The sequence below is a fragment of the Sycon ciliatum genome, chromosome 1 (assembly GCF_964019385.1).
Source record: "Sycon ciliatum chromosome 1, ocSycCili1.1, whole genome shotgun sequence".
NCBI lineage: Eukaryota > Metazoa > Porifera > Calcarea > Leucosolenida > Sycettidae > Sycon > Sycon ciliatum.
Genome location: NC_088643.1, coordinates 69296984 through 69317449, shown reverse-complemented (window position 1 = coordinate 69317449; position 20466 = coordinate 69296984). Strand labels below are relative to the sequence as shown.

Sequence of the window (20466 nt, the reverse complement as noted above, 5' to 3'; positions counted from 1 at the left end):
GATTAGATTTAGATGGGGTTCTCTACGTTGTGGCACACGCAGAGAAAATGCGTACAGATTTGCTGGGTATCGATCAACTGCATGCAGAAAACTGCCAAATATGGAAGGGGAAATTCCCAGTACACATTCCACGTGACTTCTCTAGGTGAAACGTAGAGCAGAACAGCATTTCTTTACGTTACGGGAACGCGAAGAAAGTTCGCGTGATTCTTTGCGTCGCGTTCCCAAAACGTAGAGCAGAACCTCCCTAATGATTATGTACAACTCGTGGCATGGCACTGACTTGGCATTGGATACGGTTGTTCGAAGTACATGACTGTATACAAAGATGAAAGTCGCAAGACAGATCAGCTGCAGAGTGTGTGCATGCTTGACCAGTCAAACACAAAAGACGTTTTGAGTATTATTTTGGTGGGTGTTTCGCGGCCTCCTCAGTGACTTGACTTACTCTTCTTGCCATAGCGCATAATTTTCTTGTGCTGTGAAGAAGAAGTCCTGTTTAGTCTTGTCGCGATGGCGTCGCCTGGAAGCAGCCCCGGTTCCACACCTATGATGGAGCTGACTGGAGCCCCTAATGTGGCCCATATATTTGTAGTTTTCGGTGCATCTGTGAGTTTTTTTTTGTATTTGTCTGATACATGTAATGGTGCGCCATCTGGCTACTTGAAATTGTCTAACTAAATTTTGATTGTTTGTCCGTGTTTCTGCAGGGAGACCTTGCCAAGCGTAAGATCTACCCCTGCCTTTGGTAAGAGCAATTCACGAAAAGTTGATTTTTTGAATTTCACGTGTTCGTACCCGTACTACTGGTAATCAATAGTGTTCTTCTTCACGTGTTTACTTTTTTTGAAAAGGCTTCTGTATCGCGATGGTCTCCTGCCTCCTGGAACCAAGTTCCTCGGTTATGCTCGGTCTGTCATGACCACAGAAGACCTGCGGGCTCGCATCACTCCGTTTCTCAAGGTCAGCGACAAAGACAATTTCGAACTGGCTTTACATTGTACTCACTGTACTAGTCCCCAGTGCTACTAATTAAACAAGAAGAGTGTATCCCATTGCCACCACCATTACATCACCAAGTGCTCATCACATTACATGACAGTGTGGTTACGGCCATAAGTGTGTCCCCATGTGCAAGTTTTGAGCACATGAACACACGCTTAAACTGCCTGCTTGAAGGAAATATTAAGTTAGCCCTGCATGACCTTGTATTTGCAGCATGGGTGGTGTGCTTGGAGTAGCACTGGAGTGCAGTACCATATCCTAGGAGTACGGCCGAATATGGTGCCGATCGGCGATCATATTACTAGCTGCTGCTGTTGTGGATGTAGAAATCCGTTGAGAAGTCAAGCGGCCACGGGGCGCTGGCCTGCCGAGAGCACTGCTGGTCCATTTTTACAGTGCGTGCATGAACTGCAGCACATGTACGCGCTGGAAGGCAGTAAGGGCACCGGTCCCGGTCATCCCATCGGATTTCAATGTTCTCAGCAGTACTCTAGTTGTATGCTAGTGTTAGCCTCATATTGTTCAGGGGCTTTCCCTATGCGTTTCACTGCTCAGTATGGGATAGTCAACGGAGTCATATTTGGCGAGTTTAAACGTGTGTGTGTGTGTGTGTGTATTCATAGGTTGGCTCTGGTGATCAGGAGATGAAGGAGAACTTCCTGAAAACGTGCACGTACATGCCAGGATCCTACACGGATGGCGCCGCTTTTGAAAAGCTCAATGCCGAGATGTCTCGCCTGGAGGACGAGATGGCGCCAGAGCAGCCGGCAAACCGCATCTTCTATTTGGCATTGCCGCCACAGATCTTCATGGCTGTCACTGCCAATGTGAAGAAGGCCTGCATGTCCACGACGTGAGTTCCATTTTTCTGCATGGCGAGGTGTTATTTTTCACTTCACAGTTCACACTGCCGCAACAGAAATTGACGCATACATCAACCATGTGCGTCATGCCCTACCTCCCCCCCCCCCCCCCTTTCAGTCCCTCAGACTTATGCAGGGCCGGCGGAGCCGCTCCGGTCGGTCCGGCCATGGCCGGACCAACTTTTCGGCCACCGACGATTTTTTCACGACGCAGTAACGTTACGTTATGACTGTTGTGATCATCGATTGCATGTGCGCGTACTTGCGATCTCGCTCTGATCTTGCCGTGCACGTGTGCGCGCTTGAGGGCTATCTGTGGCCTGTTTGTGGGCGGCGCCTAGCTGTGGCGCGACCTGAAAGCACGTGCCATGATGGATTCTACATTGTAACCAAACAGCGAGAAAAATTTGAAAAACTACTTCGTTCAGTAAAAGAATCTGAAGCACTCGACGAAAAACCCTCAAGACTACAAAATTAATTATTAATTTTGTAGTCTTGAGGGTTTTTCGTCGAGTGCTACAGATTCTTTTACTGAACGAAGTAGTTTTTCAATTTTTTCTCGCTTTTTGGTCAGCTTAGCTGCAGTGCGTGCTTAGCAGCTATGGCTTCTTCCAGCAAAATATCTGTGCCAGAAGTGCCAGTCCACCCAACCACTTCCTTCGCGTTTCTTCGGCGGGAATTTGGGAAAAAGACAGTGGTGAAGCGCTCTTGTCAGGCGTCATATTTATTTCAAGACATGGTCTTGGTTGACCTACGATCAAAGCAAAGAGACGTTGTGTTGCGTCACACGTGCGCAAATGCTGTGCTGGCGAAAAAACTCGGCCGGACCAATCAACCATTGCTTCCGCCGGGCCTGTTATGAGCATACATCATTATTCGCAACTGTTGTTATTGACCTGTTCTCGCTTTGCTGCAGCTTACTTTCCTGTTCTCGCTTAATAATTTGCTGCATTACCTTGTGCTTGCAGTGGGTACAACCGTGTGATTGTAGAGAAGCCGTTTGGCATGGACTCTTCCAGCTCTGCTGTCCTATCAAACCACTTGAGCAGCTTGTTCGTCGAGGATCAAATCTATCGAATTGACCACTACCTTGGCAAGGAAATGGTACAAAACCTACTGGTTCTAAGGTGAGCAAGGAATGTACAAGTACATAAGAGACTGAGTACCGTATTTTACCGGTTGTAAGTCGACCCCGGTTATAGGTCGACCCCCGTACCCGAGGTCTCATTTCTGCGTTTTAAAGTTTTCACCCAACGAAGCACTACCAACCACTCCCTGCTACTAACACATCAACAAATCATGTAAACATTCCTTATTGGAGGGTATAACGTCCCAATCCTTGAAAAAGGCCAATAAACTGGCAAACATGTGTACACATGGTGCACTCATGCATGCAGGGCAGATCATTTTGTGTAAGATTCTGATAGTTCCCGGTTATAAGTCGAATCCCGGTTGTAAGTCGACCCCCACCCTTTCTCCTTCTATTTTTAGTCGTAAAAGGTCGACTTACAACCGGGAAAATACGGTATGTATGTGTTAGTGTGGGTGCAAGTGTGTGTGTAAGTGTGTGTGTGTGTGTGTGTGTAAGTGTGTGTGTGTGTGTGTGTGTGTGTGTGTGTGTGTGTGTGTGTGTGTGTGTGTGTGTGTGTGTGTGTGTGTGTGTGTGTGTGTGTGTGTGTGTGTGGTGTAAGTGCGTGTGCCTTTTTGATATCTGGACGCTGAGTCGAACACCAATGGTGTTGGCCCGAGTAAGCTCCATTTGTCCTATACTCCGAAGAGTGCTAGATAGGGAGTTGTACTAAAATTTCACTGGATGCATCACTTTTAATAGGGCAACCTCACAGGCCTAAGGCCTTATAATTATAGGATGCTTTTTGTATAGATGAGCAGAAATCTGAAAGTGTGGAGTGGAAGACGAACAGGAGCAAGGAGCGAATTCCAGCGATCTGAGCCTAAGAAGCTCAATGCATACGTGTATATATCTAGTCATCCATAAGGGGCCATCCGGCATTATTGATAATTTTCATGCAATGAAAAAGTTTAGGCATGAGTCGTATGCCCCCTGAACGAAAAATATATTGACTTGACATCTAGAATGGATTGATGTTTCAGAGATCAATCATTAAAAAAAGAAAAAGAAACTCCCCTTGACCCACCAACCCATAAAAATGAAACTTTGGCACGCTTGTGTGTGTGTTTTTTATGTAAACAAGCGTTTCGGAAACAGCAACTATGATCTAAAGGGGACAGGGGGGATTGGGTCAAAATTAAATGTGTTTCGGACTGCCCCTAGCCATAGCGGTTATTGGGCTGGGGAAGAGCAAGACACAGAGAATCTTGCAAGCGGGTGCATGACGCCATTCATCTGGTATTGACTCTAGTAACAAAGTGGAATGATTTTGGTTCGGCGTGAAACTCCGAGTAACGACAAATAACACGTTCCTTTTTTGTTCACTGTGTCTTTCCAGCTCTGCACAATGAGTGTAGAGGCACTATGTTTGAGATATTACTCTTCTCGTGGCCAAGAAGCGTGTTTTTGTCTGTGTTTCCATCGATGTCAACTTTTGTGTGTGTGTGTGTGTGTGTGTTTGTGCATGTGTGCTTGTGTTTGTTTGTGTGCGTGTGTGTGTATGCATGTGTGTGTGTGTGTGTGCGTGTGTGTTTGTGTATGTGTCCGTTGTCTCCTCTTATTGCCACTTAGGTTTGCCAACACTGTGTTCACGCCAGCCTGGAGCCGCAGTGCCATCCAGAGTGTCATGATCACGTTCAAGGAGCCATTTGGCCTGCGCGGCAGAGCGTCCTACTTCCACGACGTCGGCATCATCCGGTAAGCGGCCTTTTCTTTATAGTTTGTTGAGGACGTTGAGATCCAGTGGAACGTCCGGGACCGGTGCCCTTAGTGCGTACACGCGTACCGTAGGTCACAAGCATGCCAGTCACATGAATGTGTACTGCATGTGTACTGCATGTGTACTCACGGCTGCAAGGCCAGTACCCCGTGACCGCTTGACGGTTCACCGGATTTCAATGCCCACAGCAGTAGCTTGTTGCCACTCACGGTGTCATTGCCGCCAACTTGAAAGGGATGATGAATCAGATGTGTTTCATTGCGTTATGTAACTTATGTTCTATGGTCTATACGGTCTCTATGGTCGACACAACAACAACAACAACAACACTAACATGCTGCGTGTTGCTTTTGCTGTTGACAGTGATGTCATGCAGAATCACTTGCTTCAATTGCTCTGTCTAATTGCTATGGAGAAACCTGCCTCCACAAGTCCTGATGATATCCGCGATGAAAAGGTAAGGACATACCGGTACTCTACATCACAATGAACTCTGTTAACACGTTGGGGCCCAAGTTACGTATCAGCATGTGTACTATTTACAATAATAGTGGTAAGATTGAATACATGTACATCCATACTACCTCACCAAACAAGCAAACATTGGCCTTTCATTAGGCGACTGGTCCGCTTTTGGGGTAAGAATTACTTGACAGCGCAAGTAATACATGTATGTGAACTGAGTGTGAGATGCGGTGCCGTGATGACCTGGGGTAGCGCAGCTCCGTCTCCTAATGGTGTCTTGTATCTGGTACAATCATATCTCTACTTACTCTCTTGCAACTAGAAATGATTTGCTTATGTAGACTCTGCTCTCTTGTGTGTACGACTGTGTTCGGCTTGTCTACGCTCAGGTCAAGGTGCTGAAGTGCATGTCGCCAATCACGCCGGACGAGGTCGTCACAGGGCAGTATGTGGCGGATCCGAATGGCGAGGGCGAGTCCGCTGTCGGATTCCGCGAGGACCCTGGCTGCCCGCCGGATTCTAAACAGTGCACTTATGCGGCTGCCGTCGGCTGGGTCAGGAACGAACGATGGGATGGTGAGGGGCGAAATGATTGCGTTCTGTTGTGAGGCTTTGTTGCTGGTATTTTTAGGGATGTAAACACAGCACTACAGTAGGGCAATGCCAGTTCGTTGCAACTCTGAATTTCATACTCAGTGCAATCATCAGGCAGAGCGTGTTCAGCAGAATTAGCCGAGCACTGTCAGCACACTCTATGCATCCTTTTGTGTAGAGATGTTCACAATTATTTCATTATCTGAACGAATTCAATCACAGCACTTCTCTAGAGTGGTGGACAGGGAGTTTCAAAGTCAAAGATTAAAAAAAAAAACACTATGCCTTGTACATGAATGTGCCAATACGGTACATGTACAGTGTACATGTACCGTATTTTTCGGAGTATAGTGCGCACCTTTGTATAACGCGCACCCCGAATCTTCATTGGGGGTGCGAACTTCAATCTTCATTGAAGTACATGCATTTCATATTCGGAGCATAGTGCGCACCTGCGATTTAGGGCCTTAAATAGCACATCTAAAGTGCGCACTATACTCCGGAAAATACGGTACTCAGATTGCGACAATGACACCTTAGCACCGCTATAGGAGACACCCCAATCTCTGGCAGCAGTGTCTGGACAATGGCAGAGGAGCACTATCACATCATGGAGAGTAATGTTGAAACGAATAATCGAATAATTTAGAATATTCGTGGGGTGAACGAATAATCGAATAGTCGTAGGAATTATCAGAAATCGAAAAAAACAAAAAAACAAAAAACAAAAAAAACATCTATGCTCAGTGCTGACCCTAGTACCCTACTGATATTTGCACTGCGTAGATCTGCTCGTAGTATTTCTTCTCAATCACTTCTCCTCGAAGGTTTTTTTAATCTCCTATCGGTATCTAGTAATACATGTACTTCTGTTCTTTCCATACGAGGGAAACATGGATGCAGTGAATGTGATTTTCGGTCTTTGACCACTTTCGACCAAGACCCTATGCAGAACTGGATCAGGCGTTTCACACTCTGGGGGGTTATGTACTCTTGGCGGTACAGGTTAACCGGTTTGGCACCTCCACATAACAAAATCCGATAATCAGCAAAAAAATATTTAAAAAACTACTGAAAAAGTGCTGAAAAAGTGTTGAAATATGCCATCATGCGTATGATAGAATATAGATTATTCGTTCGATGGAGGGCGAAATTATTCGATAGATTATTCGTTCGAAGAATCCGTGTTCGGTTTAAACACTAATGGAGAGGCATTTATTTCTTATCCGAAATGCGTTACCCATATATGGGAAATATAATTATTTTCCGTTCCACGAATTGATATTCGGGTGAAATTCCGTTCATGGAAATTGAAATTTATTGGATCTTTAGTATTTTCAGTCCATCATTGTGTGTGTGTGTTGTTGTTGTTGGTGTTGGTGTTGGTGTTGTTGTTGTTGTTGTTGTTGTTGTTTCCTTTTCTCAGGTGTTCCCTTTATTCTGAAGTGTGGTAAAGGTGAGTGCTGGTGTATGGGCTTAGCTATACCATGAGTCACTGTCACTTTAGTAGGTATCACAGCCGCCATTGTCTCTGTTCTTGCAAATAGTGGTCCCCGCTACTTCGTATGCATGGCGAAGATCATCATCTACTTCAGTGTTTCCGTCCCCTCCGTTGACAGTGTACTCACTTGGCAGACTTGCTGTAGAATCCACCACTTGAACAATTTTGGTGTCCTGTATTCCCCATCATGACTGTACTTTGGGTCTTGTGCATTTTTTCCAATCGAGCTTTAGCTTCCTGCTATTCCTTTTTTTCTTCTTCTGTTTCAGCACTTGATGAGCGCAAGGCTGAGATCCGGATTCAGTTCAGGCCGGTGGCTGGTGATATCTTTGGCGGCCGCTGCCAGCGGAATGAGTTTGTCATTCGTGTGCAGCCCAAGGAGGTGGGATATGCTCTCTCTCTTTTCTTTCTTTTTTAAGACTTGCAGCGTTTGTAACAACATTTTTTCGCTTGTGTTGAAAATTGGAAAATATTTCCATTGCACCATTGTCAATAATTATTGTGTTTGCATGGCAGTTGCATCAAGTTAGTTACCAGTCCTTTCACATTTGTTTTAAGAGCAAGCTATCTTGTTGTTCTGTGCTTGTTGTCAGGCTGTGTACATGAAGATGATGGTGAAGCGGCCGGGCCGTGACACTGGCATGTTCGAATCAGAAATGGACCTCTCATACCATCTTCGGTACAAGGTACGGTATGTTTTATGGTGACGAAGGGCAATCATTAGCTGTCGCCTTTTCCAGTAATCCTTTTGCTTCAATAGATGTTACTGTAGCCATGTGGCCTTACGGATTGTGTAACATGTATGTGTGTGTTTGAGCAACTCGCCAACGTTGAGCTGGTCATGTTGTCTTCTGTGTCATGTTCTTCTCCTTCAGGATCTGAACTTGCCTGATGCCTACGAGAAGCTGATCCAGGACGTGTTCCTCGGAAATCAGATGAACTTTGTGCGCAGGTACGATTGTCATCCCTTTTCTTCTCTTTGGGTTTTTATGTGTGTGCCATGTCCTGTTGTGGTACGTATGCCAGCTGCTGCATGAACACCATGGTGTGCATTTCTTCTTCTTTTGTTGTAAATACTCTTGTTGTAAATATTCAGTAGCAGGAAGAGGTCGGTACCTCTGTTAGGCGTGTACGCGATTTGGCTCTCCTAGAGGTCAGTTGCAACTAACAAAGACAGAAAAAGGCTGAAAGCAACTGCATAGCCTGCTGTGTGTGGATATGCGTGGTAGCCGAGTATGAGCACCACAGGTCCACCGCCAAGTGCAGTGCAAAGCTAGTCGCTTGTCAAGTGCGTGTTGCATGTGTGCAGCAGGGGAGGATGAGACGAGTCTCAGTATTGGTTTGTATGCCTGTGTTGTTCTGCTTATTCTGTGTGTTGTAGTGATGAGCTGGCCGAGGCATGGCGTGTGTTCACTCCCTTGCTGCATCACATCGAAGGCCACCAGATTGAGCCAATCAAGTACCAGTTTGGAGTGTAAGTAGCTTATGAATGCTTCCTTTAGGTAGTTCTAATCTAGTTCTATAGGTCAAGATTCCTATCGTTGTGACAGGTCTTTTATTGTATGCATGTAGGATGATAATGAAGTATTTTTAATGCACGCAAAGGCGCTGGAGAGTTTGCACACCATGTCTGTCTCGTGTACTACATGTCCTGGGCTGTGCCTAGGTTCATGCGGACATAAAGAAGCACATGTGGAGTCGGTTTTTCTGACCGTTTTGACTGGTTGCCTGCTTCGTGTCTGATTTCCTGTATCTGTGCACGCATACTCTCGCTCACATTCCAATGCTAACGTATAGTTATGTGCTATTGGCTGCTACTGTTCACAGACGCGGTTTGCCCGAAGCTGACACTCTGGCTGCTAAAGTCGGCCACCATTACAGTGGTACATACTCATGGAGTACGCCACACCTGTGAACGGCGGCAATCCTGTATTCCTCCTCGCGAGGAGAGTCTCTTGTCCAGGACCCCGCCCGGTTAGGCATCTTAGATCGGAGATGCAAGTGCACGACGAAGGACTGGTCATTCGTTTCCTTAGCTTGATGTTTTGTTTTCGTCCCTAGGTTGTCAACGTAGCCCAGTAGTATGTGCACACGTCATGTGTACATGTGTACATGTGTGTACAAGTAGACGTAAACATTGTGCTGCCCGTGATACATGCCGGGCAGCATGACCGTACACCAGCTGAAGTAATCCTGATCAATGACGTCATGACATACCAGTTGGTCTTCTCTCTGATACTCTGAAACCGGCACTTAGACTTGATAGTGTAGATGTCCTGCACTGCCCGACGACTACTGGCGGCCATTGTCATGTACCGCACCCACCAGACTACCCGACAATCGCGTGGCGTGTTCCTATCTCGCCACCTGTGCTTATGTAGGGCATGATGATGATGATGGTGAGTGCATGTTTTCTATGCGAATCCCATGCGCATAATATATAACTTTGAAGCTTGGAAAAATCATACTCTAAAGCACTCTGTAGCGCCCCATGCTATTTTCTGTCTTGCCTTTGACAACTGTTAGACTTCTTCCTGACAAAAGAGTTTTTAAAGGTTTTTATTCGGCTTTCTTGTCCCTCATAGAACAATTCCATCACCAGTCTTTATTTCTACACATCTTGGCCAATAGCTTTTCTATTGTTATTTTGAACTCTTTCTTCCACATCCTACTGTGGTTTCTATACTGGTATTTTATGATGTGCCTCTGCACTCCTAGCATACTACTTTTATACTGTTCCATGAAAGATTGAAAAGTAAAAGCACCATAAAAAAACAAGCACTGAAAGAGTCACATCACATCATTGCTGGTATTTCATGGTGGGCCTCGCACTCCTCAGATACTACTCCTTTTAAATACTGTTCCACAAAAGATTGAAAATAAAAGTACTATAAGAACATTGAAAGAGTTGTTTCACATCACTGAGTACATACACTATAATTTAAAAAAAAAGACGGTCCTAATCCTAAATCATAGCAGAGTGTGCTGTGTCTATGCATTGTCCAGTTGGTGAAGGGCCACGCCAGGGCCGCCGAGAACAGTATTGTAGACGTCAAAGCCGCTGGACTCCAGCTTGGTCTTAACGTCCGCAACCTTCCCGTTCTCTTGATCTGCACGCAAACATCCAATGCATGACAAAGCAAAGGACATTGCACCAAACTTGACTACTGTAAAAGCCATTATTCTAACGAGGCGCATATATAACGATTTCCCAAAATTGACTAGTTTACGTGTACCAAAGGTAACGATTCTCACTCATTCTCAACGCTCAATAGGACAGTATACGTATCGATTTCTGTATAACGATTTCTATTTTAACGACAGATTTCTCCTCGTTAACTCGTTAGAGTTAGCACTTCGTTATGGCTTTTACAGTAGTCAGCGGTGGAGCGAATGCAATGCTGCAGCGGAGCTTTAGGCCATTCTGTAGATCATAGATGATGCAGGAAAGTCGTGTGAGTTGGCCTATGCAGTTGAGCGCAGTATGGTCTGGTGGAGCATCTCAACTACGAAGAGGATGTGCAACTCTGAAAAGATTGGCTACAGGATGCGTCGACAGTGTACGTAGTGGAAGACATACTCGCCATTGTTGTGGGACCCGTGTTGTGAGCTTTGCCAGCACAGGCCCCCATACAGAGCTGCACATTCTTAGGGGAGGGGGAGCAAGGCACACGGGATGCATACTGATTACTAGTACACTGTTATTTAGAAAGGAAAAGGACATATGGATACGAGTTAAGAGTAACTCTCCATCACTGTAACCAGATACTATATACAGTCAGAAAGTGCACAACTAGGCACAAAACTGACCGAGTACTGAGACATTCGAAGTCCTGACACCTAGCTTCAACACATCTCCGTAGCGCTAACCGACAGCCTTCCAACTTGGAAGGTTCAAGGTGATGGAAAGACCAAAGAGGGTTGAAGCTAGGTGGAGCCGCAGTGGAACCCGGCCCTTAGGCCAGGTGGCAGCAGCCAGTTGAGAGCGCCAAGATCCTGTGCCAACCCAGCCCAAAGTCTCTGCTATCAGTATCAAACCGCCAGAGCATTGGCCCGTCAACAATGCTATCTGGTTTGCTCGTGCCGAGGCAATGTTCAATACCCGTCACATCACCCGCAGAGAACCAAGTTCTTTCTACTACCTCCGACAAGCGAAACTTGGCGTGTTTTTTTGTGTAGGTACCACAATTCACAAGGCTGCGAGGTACGACTTACTTGTAGCTTGATGCAACCGGGTGCAGGAAGCCAAGCGATGAGCTGGTTGAGCTTGAGTAGACTGAGGAAGATTGTGCCTGAAGAGCACCACTTATATAGTGCTCTCCAGGCACGAACATCAGGGATACAAACTTACGGAGGCACTCCGTTTCCAGCACGACAAACACCTCCTGAACACCAGACAGCAGCGTGAGTCTGTGTCGCTCATGGAGGTGCTGAACAAACGCTGCGGACTGTTGGCCATTCACAACGTTGTTGCCTCCAAACCATCTAATTCGCAAGCCCGCGCCGGGGACAACAATGTAAAAAAGAGGTTGGTGCGACTTCGGCGATGCTTGGGGAATTGTGTGTTGCTCCCTATGGGGAGCTTGCGCTACTCTTGCCGACTTGAATTCTCACTTGACTGACTCACGACCGCCATCCAGAGCATACGAGAAGTCCATCGAACCTTCCACTTGGCAAATTTGCAAGAAAGCACCACTCCCATGCTCAATACACAGTGTTCCGGGGAATTCACCCCTCATCAGTTGAGCTTGAGTAGGCTGAGGAAGATTGTGTCTCAAGAGCACCACTTATATAGTGCTCTCAAGGCACAAGCATCAGGTTCGATTAGTGAAATTTAGGGGTGAAAGCTGTCGTTGAGATCCCGAGTTCGAGTACTCTGATTTTCTCCGATCGAATATTTGAGTATTCTTCATGTCCTAAAAATTCCACACCAAAGGCCTTAAAATCACGTGGCACAACCCCGATTGAACAGAGTGGCAGTAATCTTTTTCAAGGTTATTGATTCGGGGGTCATTTGGGCTCTCTCGACTAATGTTAATGTTCACCACATGGTCTGCACATCAATATCTACCGACTGCTGCTCAACTTGAAACAACAGATTTCTGTGGCAAATGCATGTGCGATGTATGAACGAGTATTCTGATTATATTCCGAGTACGATTATTTTTGAAAAAAAAACGAGCGAGTACTCGAATATTCGGTATAATTGTTTCACCCCTAGTGAAATTAGTGAAGAGTTGAACGTAATCGCGAAAGAGAACGGTATTGATACATGTACTGAGATTACACCTCAAGTTGGCCACAATAAGATTGACAACATCAAGGGGAAAGCGAGAGAGAGATGTACCGAAAATACAAGCCTGCAACTGCTACTGGTAGTGCTGCTGACCCTGATTGGGATCTTGAAGCGGCATTTGGAGCCTGGAGCAATTTTCGGAAGTGGCATAATTACTTCGCAGATGCGCCAGGCCTAGGGCCATTGGTCAGCCTGGACTCCAGCACTTTGGGAAGTCCAGAGCATAGCAGAATGGTTGGTACCGGTAGTTCGCCCCCAGTCACCGACCATGACGACAGGTGTAGTGTCTGATGAAGCGCAGGGCTCATCCCACGAGGAACTCTCTCCGGACACGCCTGAGCCGGCAAAGCCTGTAGCCGCACATGCTGTTGGGAGCACACGGCCTGCTCTTGGGGGAGAGGCCAGTGATGCCGAGGAGCAAGACCGATCCCTTTTCTGTCCTCCTATCTCCTCTGTCAGCCAAGAAACTACCGTTGCAACGACAGGTCACTATGTTCCTGGCCATACAGCCAAGGAAACGCCCACGCAGACCGAGCAGCGATGAAGATGTCCATGGTATTTCCAAAGCTGGGAAAGAGGAAGACACCATCGCTGAACTGCCAAAGCAGCAACTCCTTCCTGCTCTAATCAACCAACAGGAACAAGTGGCACAAAATATGGTCCAGTTGCAGATGCTATTCCAGGTGTAGTTATTCAAGGAGCTGTTCTCCAAGGATGATGAGGATGAGTCATAGTTAGGTGTGTGACGAAGATCCGTGCACGGTTGGACCCAAGCACACAGCTACAAGCTAGATGCACCGCCAGTTGTTCTGTACTGTCTGTTGGAAATCAGCCATGCACTCACTCACAACAGCGAGATCAACCTTCTCCTCCAGCAATTCCCCAGATGTGGTGCAGCCAACCTCTCAGCCCCCTCCAGTGAAGCATACCACAGTCCACTTCATTCAGACCACTGGTCCACCTGTCCACGCTCGTCTCAGGCGACAACCGCCAGCTCGCATAGCAACTGCAAAGACCGAATTCCAACACATGAAGGATCTTTGAATTATCCGCCATTCCGCTAGTCCATGGGCGTCGCCTCTCCACGTGGTCCCGAAGCAGAACGGTAATTGGCGCCCGTGCGGCGACCACCGCCAATTAAATGCCAAGTCCGTTCCCGACATGTGCCCCATGCCACACCTGCAGGGTTTGCTGCATGGCTTCACAGCACCTGTGTCTTCAGCACTATTGATCTCTTAAAAGCGTGCCCACCACTAGGTACCTGTACTGGAGCTGTACACCTTGACCACGTTCCCAAGACTGCCATCACCACTCCACTCGGCCTCTTTGAATTTCTGCGTTTGCCATCCAGGTTGAGCAATGCTGGTCAAACGTCTCAGCGGTTCATTGATCAGGTTTTGGCCGACCTCACGCTAAACTTCATAGTCAAAATCGGACAAGAAACACTTCAACACTGGCACCCAGGTGTGGATTTAGATACAAGCCGCACAGAAATAGAATCCCTTTTTTGGTCATTATCCCACAAGTGAAACAACGGGATGCCGCATTTCGCATCTTTAAAACTCTTCAAGTACCTACAATTAGACAATGGTGGAGAGGGGGTTTGCGTGTTCAAGTTCAACATACCTTCTTGGGTGAAGAACGTGATGACACAGCCGCCTCCACCAGCACCTGTGAGTTTACTGTGCAGGCCACATGCAGCGGAAATCTGACAGACGGTTTCAATGGCTGGGTGACTGACTCCCATCACACTCAGAAGCGACTGGTTGGCATCGACGAGGCGCTGAAGTTGAAATTTACAAGCGAAAATAGACAGAACACAGTGATGATCGTTTCCCATGATAGAACTCGTCATCCAAAACAAGAAAACGCAAGCATGCATACAGGCATACCCATGCAAGACAAGAAGACGCAACTATGCACACAGATAGTGTACTCAGCATCATCACACCTCCAGGTGCTACAGTAATAACAAGAAATAAGATCAACATTAACTAGTAAGCACATGCACCCCCCCCCCCCCCCCCACACACACACACATACACGTGTGTGTGTGTGTGTGTGTGTGTGTGTGTGTGTGTGTGTGTGTGTGTGTGTGTATGTGATGTGCGCCTATCAGGAAGACTACAGTTGTGCAGAAGGAAGTCTGGACTCGTGGATAAGTTAGTATGCGGCGGCCGGCAACCAGGACACAGAGCAGAGTGAGTGGTGCCCTGACAGTGATTTCTTCTGCACTCTACTTACACCAAGATGCGAGAAGATAACCTCCTTTTCTTTCACATCCGCACCTATCGATGATGCAAAGCAAGAAAAGAAAACACCACACCAGCCAATCGTATCCACATGTCGTAGAGAAGAGCATTCAGAATTAGTGGGATACGCAAACGTGTATGATACACATAAAATTCATGCCCTGGATTCGTGTTCGTCTGTAATGGTTGGTTAGTCATATGGATTCAAATGGTGTGAAAGGGCGGATGCAATCCTGTTTTGGCCACAATGAAACGTGGACGATGGTTCAGGTAAAGGAAACAACGAAAGCATTTCGAGTTGGCCCTGGATATATTCTTGTATCGAACATTTTTTGGGTTGGCTGACCAAGCCCCTCAAGGCGAATCAGGAACGATAGGAAAGAGTTCCAAAAAGCCAAGTACACATGGGGCAACAAATGAAAGACAACACGAAGCGTCGAAGGAAGCTATGCTCAGAGTACAACTGTCTTTTCGACTTTGTGCTTCAGAAAGGTCTGGGAGAAAGGTCTAGAAGCGCACTTACAACTTGCACAATGCACTCCGTTCTGAATTTCACTCATTTTCTGGCCCAATGTGGGCAAACTCACACACACACACACACACACACACACACACACACACACACGACGTCCCGCCAGTCAGAAAACGCGAATCTGTGAGTCACTGAATGTATCATGTGGTACACAAACACGTAACCACCCACGGATTACACAGGACTATGTAAACCTCCATAATACGAGGCATTCTATGCCAAAGTTATACAATGGAATCACTCAATAAGCACACTTGAACCCAGGTACAGTTCATGCACTAAGCTGATCAGCTCCGGAAAATTCACCCCTACCTTCCAGGTCATCCCAGTACTTGCAACACTGTTCAGATATTCCATCGACTGCATCCATGATCGGCTTGGCTACAGCAGGCATCTGAGCAGCAATGGAAACAGGGTAAATGTCATGGGACGTAGAGAACAAGTCATGGTGCACCTGTATTGCAGATGCCCCCCTCCCCCATAACAAACAGCATCCGGTGTGACCACAAACTCAAGACCATTGAAGAGTAGCATACCACAGGAAGTGAGATTTGGTAAGAAGCAGCAAGAGGCCAAAAACAACAAAACCTGGAAATGCACATTCGAGGTGACAATAAGCTGCCAGCTTAATGCTAAACTAGCTATGAACTTCCTTTTTCTTGACGTCTTACATACGGACTAAGTACAAGGAGATTTTGAGGGACTATTTGAGCTTGAATCAAAGTCCGACAGGACAACTATTACCTCTTCCAGCCAGGAACGAACACCAGCCACCAGCACTTTGGTGCTTCTTGGAACCTTGGTATTCGTCAGCAGCACAGTCAAAATGGGCGGACTGGACATGATTATAAACAAGAAACCGGAGGAAGAATAATTACTGATCTGCCTCCTACTACAGTAGATGAGAGGCTTACAAATTCTAAATACAGTGTACTATGCACATCTTGCAAACTGTAGATGTTTTCTGAGGGGGGGGGGGGGGGGAGGAGGAAGAGGAAGAGAGAGGTACGACACATAATATAAGCGTGCCATACCAACCGATTTCGCTGTGTGCAAGCTAAGTTCAAACAAAATCTCAAGCAGATAAGGAGGGTCTGCACTGAAACCAAATGATCGCCGGCATGCAAGATACCCAGGCACACAGAACTCTGTATGGCCATTCAGCTCTCACCTCTCGATGGTACGGATGTGATCGCCACCAGGAGCACGGCAGAACTCAAGAGCACCTCCTGAGGCCAAGAAGGGGAGACAGTGCAATGTCAGGCCATACAGTAGTACAGGTCTGCTCTCGATATAACAACTCTCACTTCTACATAAACCTCGTTAGTACATAAAAAAATCAAATCCCGCTCCGAAACAGCATCACTCCCATACAAAATTTGTTCTACACAACATAATCCTACATAACATACACCTCGACATAACACACGCTACGGCGGTCCCCGACGTGCGCACTCTCGATACAACATAAATTCACGTGCACGGTATGATCAAGCGGTAGCTGTAGCTAGGCAGTTTAGGCCAGTTTAGTCCTACATAACGTAAACCTCGGCATAACGCACCCTACGGCGCAGTCCCCGACGTGTACACTCTCGATACAACGTAGATTCACGTGCGCGGTACAATCAAGCTGTAGCCGTAGCTAGCCTGTTTAGTCCTATGTGCATATATTCTGCGGCATTGATGGTATCTGATGTCGATGGTGGTACAGTGTGTATATGTTTGCACGGTTGAACCCGCCTTGTAATACCCTTCATTTTGAGGTGCATCTTGTATTTTACACATGGTTTTCTACATAACATAACTCTCGATATAACATAATGTTTGCGTGGTCCCAGAGATTACGTTATATGGAGAGTAGACCTGTACCAGGAGGACCAAAGACATGCAGAGGTACTAATGTAGACAGTGTAACGGTGAGAGAAATCATAATTGTACTTGTGTTAGGCTCCCACTTCCTATACCTGGATCCCGCATATCCTTGTCATTGCCACAGAGGATGATCCCCTCGACTATCGCCCTGTTGCCGTTTGGTGTGCTGTGAGCTAGCTTTACACTTGGCGGCCGGTTGATGTTGAGAACACCATGCTTCCTAATCAGGCAACATGCTGCCATGCTTGTGCAGCATCATGGAACAACCATTCGAAAGGAACGGCACGCACAGCTCCCAGACAGTACTGCAGATATTGGGGCCTGTCACACAAGCCAAAGTTCCTGGATAACACACACCACGCATGAAGTTACAAAGGCTCCCCGTACCAAATGTGGCGACAGCATTGTCGATACCAGACGGCGTGCCGTGGATAATGCGCTCTCCTTGAAACGACCATCTCCTCACCAAGTCCAGATCGTCCTGCGAGAAGGAAGTGGCGAGATATTTGCTGCTGGACTGCAGTCTGCAGGCACAAGTAGAGGAAGGAGAAGCCAACAACACAGGACACCTGCCTCAGGAAAGGGTGTGGCATGCTGTACAAATAAAAGTGACTTCCGTAATGTCGCGCATAAAAGCAGGTACTTAAGGACTATAAGCCAGGGTTCAAACCATGCTTCTATTCAAATTATGCTTCTATTCAGAGCATGCTTCTACGTCAACACCATCCATCTACACTGTGCAGTGTATGCCGCCACACATGTACTGTGCAAGTCCTTGCATGTGTATTTTGCATATTGCAGAGAGCGGCTTCTATTCAAATCGTGCTTGTGTCACGGCGCGCTTCAGAAAATCGGCTTCTATTCGAGTCATGCTTCTATACAGGTCATGCTTCTATACGCGACACTACACTATAACTGTGTACATTCTGATTCACTACATTGTATTCAGAACATGCTCTTCAGCCAGTTAAAAAAAAACAATATTGCAAGAACCACTGAGAAGCTGCAATGTATACAATTTGCAATAAACACAAAAAAGGCCGGTCGAGGCAGCTCAAAGCAGAGTGCTCAATGCACAAATGTGCAGAGCAGTATACACATCCAACGGAGGCGCGAAAGGCTGTGCAAGTTACAGCTACACAGCCTTTCGTCTCCGGTGTATGTGTAAATTTGCAATAATAATTTTTGAAAAAAATCCAAGGGATATAGTACTCAGGGCACAGTGGAGCTATGATTCATGTCAGGACAGCTCACCCAAGGCGCTCAAGTTGTTCATGATGGTCACCTTCCTTGCCTCGCTTGAGTGATTCTGGCTTGATCTCGCCATTACGCAACAAGAAAGCAGCGGCTAAACATACGGAATATGACGCCGATGACCCCAATCCCGATGCGAACGGCAAACTGGAGGTAACTTGAACATCAATGCCAGTCGTGCAGGATCTACAATAAAGCATCACCAAGAACAGCAATGTACAGCATAGGGAATAAACCTTCAGACACGTTTCCCTTAAAACAAGAAAGTAAGCAGCAGCACATGGCCCTTGAAAATTCTGCGTCCACTTCACCACCACCACCACCACCTTTGCGCTTTGTGGCCGACCACGTTCATTCCCCACAACAGCAACAAGAGGTTCGGAGTACTGAACCTCTTGTTGCTGTTGTGGAGAATGAGTGTGGTCGGCCGCAGAGCGCAAAGGCGGTGGTGGTGAAGCGGACGTAGTATAGTCGTGGCCAAAGAAATCCAACCCACGTGCCGAAAGCAGCGCCAAGGCTCATGTGGAACGTGCACAGTGTACTTGAAATGGAAACGCGGCGCTACTTTGACACGTGGGTCGGATTTCTTTGACCAGGACTGTAGTACCTAAATTTTGTAGCGCACCACAACTACATCAGAAATTATCTAAGCATAGTATCTCATGACCAGTCCTCACCGCTTGAAGCAGATTGCACCAGCAAGAAAGAGGAATGTCTTCGCTGCAAGGACTTTGACGCTGTCGTCGCCACCCACTCGTGAACTCAAGTCGTGCAAGCGTGCGTCGCATGCCTCAGATTGCCTTGAAGAAGCGTCTAATGGAGATGAAAACCACAGAAAGTAAAGTTACAAACAAGATCAGTACACACTAGAACATAGGGTTTTTGAGCGGTCCTGCTCCAGTAAATTATAGTCCCCGTATCCTTTGATTACCCCTCTCATTGTTCTGACTGCGGATTGCGTAGAACTACCAAACCAGGAATGAGGATGGTCAAGTCCAGTGAAGGATTTCAGATTGGTGGACGCACCCACCCCCACAAAAATTGCGTTTGTGCTTTATAGATAGATGCAAGAACACAATATCATGAAAAAAATGTGCAGTTTGAATAGATTGCTGTCACGGCATTATTCCTGGATTGCATCATTTCGGTGATGCAGCACGCACAGATCAATTTCAAATAGGTCTCCTGCTGCACAACTGCAGCTCAGTTGTATGCTCTACGCCCCTTCCCGGCGTTCCAGCTGCTTATCCACACCAACATGTGATCTTGCAATTCTTCGCAACAGACTAGATATACGGAAGCTGAATGTTCCTTTTTTCTAAATTATGTTTATGTACGCTTGGTAGGTACTAGGTGTGGTGTGACCTAGCACTTCTTCACACTCCTTCTCCTCAGTTATCTGGATAGTGATCCCCTTTTTTTGGAAAAGCAGTACACGTACATGTTCGAATCTATTTTAATGATTCGAAACAATTAAAATATTGAAAACAGTCCAAGATTCAAATTTCCACAAGTCTGAAACATTACATACCCGATTCACACACAGAGGAAAGATCACGAACTTCATCAAGAGACCACTTTGCGTGAATATCTAGGTCGCGGACATTTAGTTCCACCGTGGGAGCCGCGACCTCGCGAAGCCTCAGGTAACATCGTAAATCTACACTGGCAGCAATGGCCCTCTGTGGCAAGAGAACAGGACATAAAATCACTCGTAAAAAGCACAAGGCGCGTTTTGTCCAAAATTCTTAAGCTCCTTCGCACCTTGCCATAAACTACAGCATGCTCGCCGTGGAGTATTGCCTTTCCAGGTGCAGATACTACCAATTCACCTTCTTCTTCGTTCAAATTGTTTTCCATTTCTAATTCTAATTTTTAGTAGTCATGGCAGCGCCAGGGATTTTCCCCATTCACTGAGTGGATCGTTCTGCTGCTAGCTGTTGTTGTTCATCGATGCATCATGGATGAGGTAGCTTTGTCAAG

General features: G+C 46.6%; 2 protein-coding genes across 3 annotated transcripts; one reads left to right on the top strand and one right to left on the bottom strand.

Moving 5' to 3' along the window:
- Positions 1–385: 385 nt before the first annotated feature.
- Positions 386–10055, top strand: LOC135805125 (glucose-6-phosphate 1-dehydrogenase X-like). Its single transcript, XM_065319126.1, has 14 exons — positions 386–609; positions 711–748; positions 855–963; positions 1629–1858; positions 2837–2995; positions 4570–4695; positions 5081–5174; positions 5572–5758; positions 7203–7232; positions 7547–7659; positions 7871–7963; positions 8153–8229; positions 8659–8751; positions 9105–10055. The coding sequence occupies exons 1-14, from the start codon at positions 514–516 to the stop codon at positions 9190–9192; spliced, it is 1533 nt and encodes a 510-aa protein (XP_065175198.1). The 5' UTR covers positions 386–513; the 3' UTR covers positions 9193–10055.
- On the bottom strand, positions 9705–20350 carry LOC135805126 (mevalonate kinase-like). Of its 2 annotated transcripts, XR_010551120.1 has the most exons (12): positions 20248–20350; positions 20015–20165; positions 19161–19296; positions 18484–18669; positions 17617–17753; positions 16529–16586; positions 16102–16192; positions 15670–15751; positions 14818–14861; positions 14200–14356; positions 10168–10387; positions 9705–10124 (listed from the first exon to the last, which is right to left on the bottom strand). XR_010551120.1 is itself a non-coding variant. In XM_065319127.1 (11 exons), exons 1-11 carry the CDS (start codon positions 20341–20343, stop codon positions 10269–10271), a joined length of 1257 nt encoding a protein of 418 aa, XP_065175199.1. In that variant the 5' UTR covers positions 20344–20350; the 3' UTR covers positions 9705–10268. The 2 variants fall into 2 exon arrangements, 1 of the variants encoding a protein (XP_065175199.1); XM_065319127.1 differs by having other exon boundaries at positions 9705–10387.
- Positions 20351–20466: the final 116 nt, after the last annotated feature.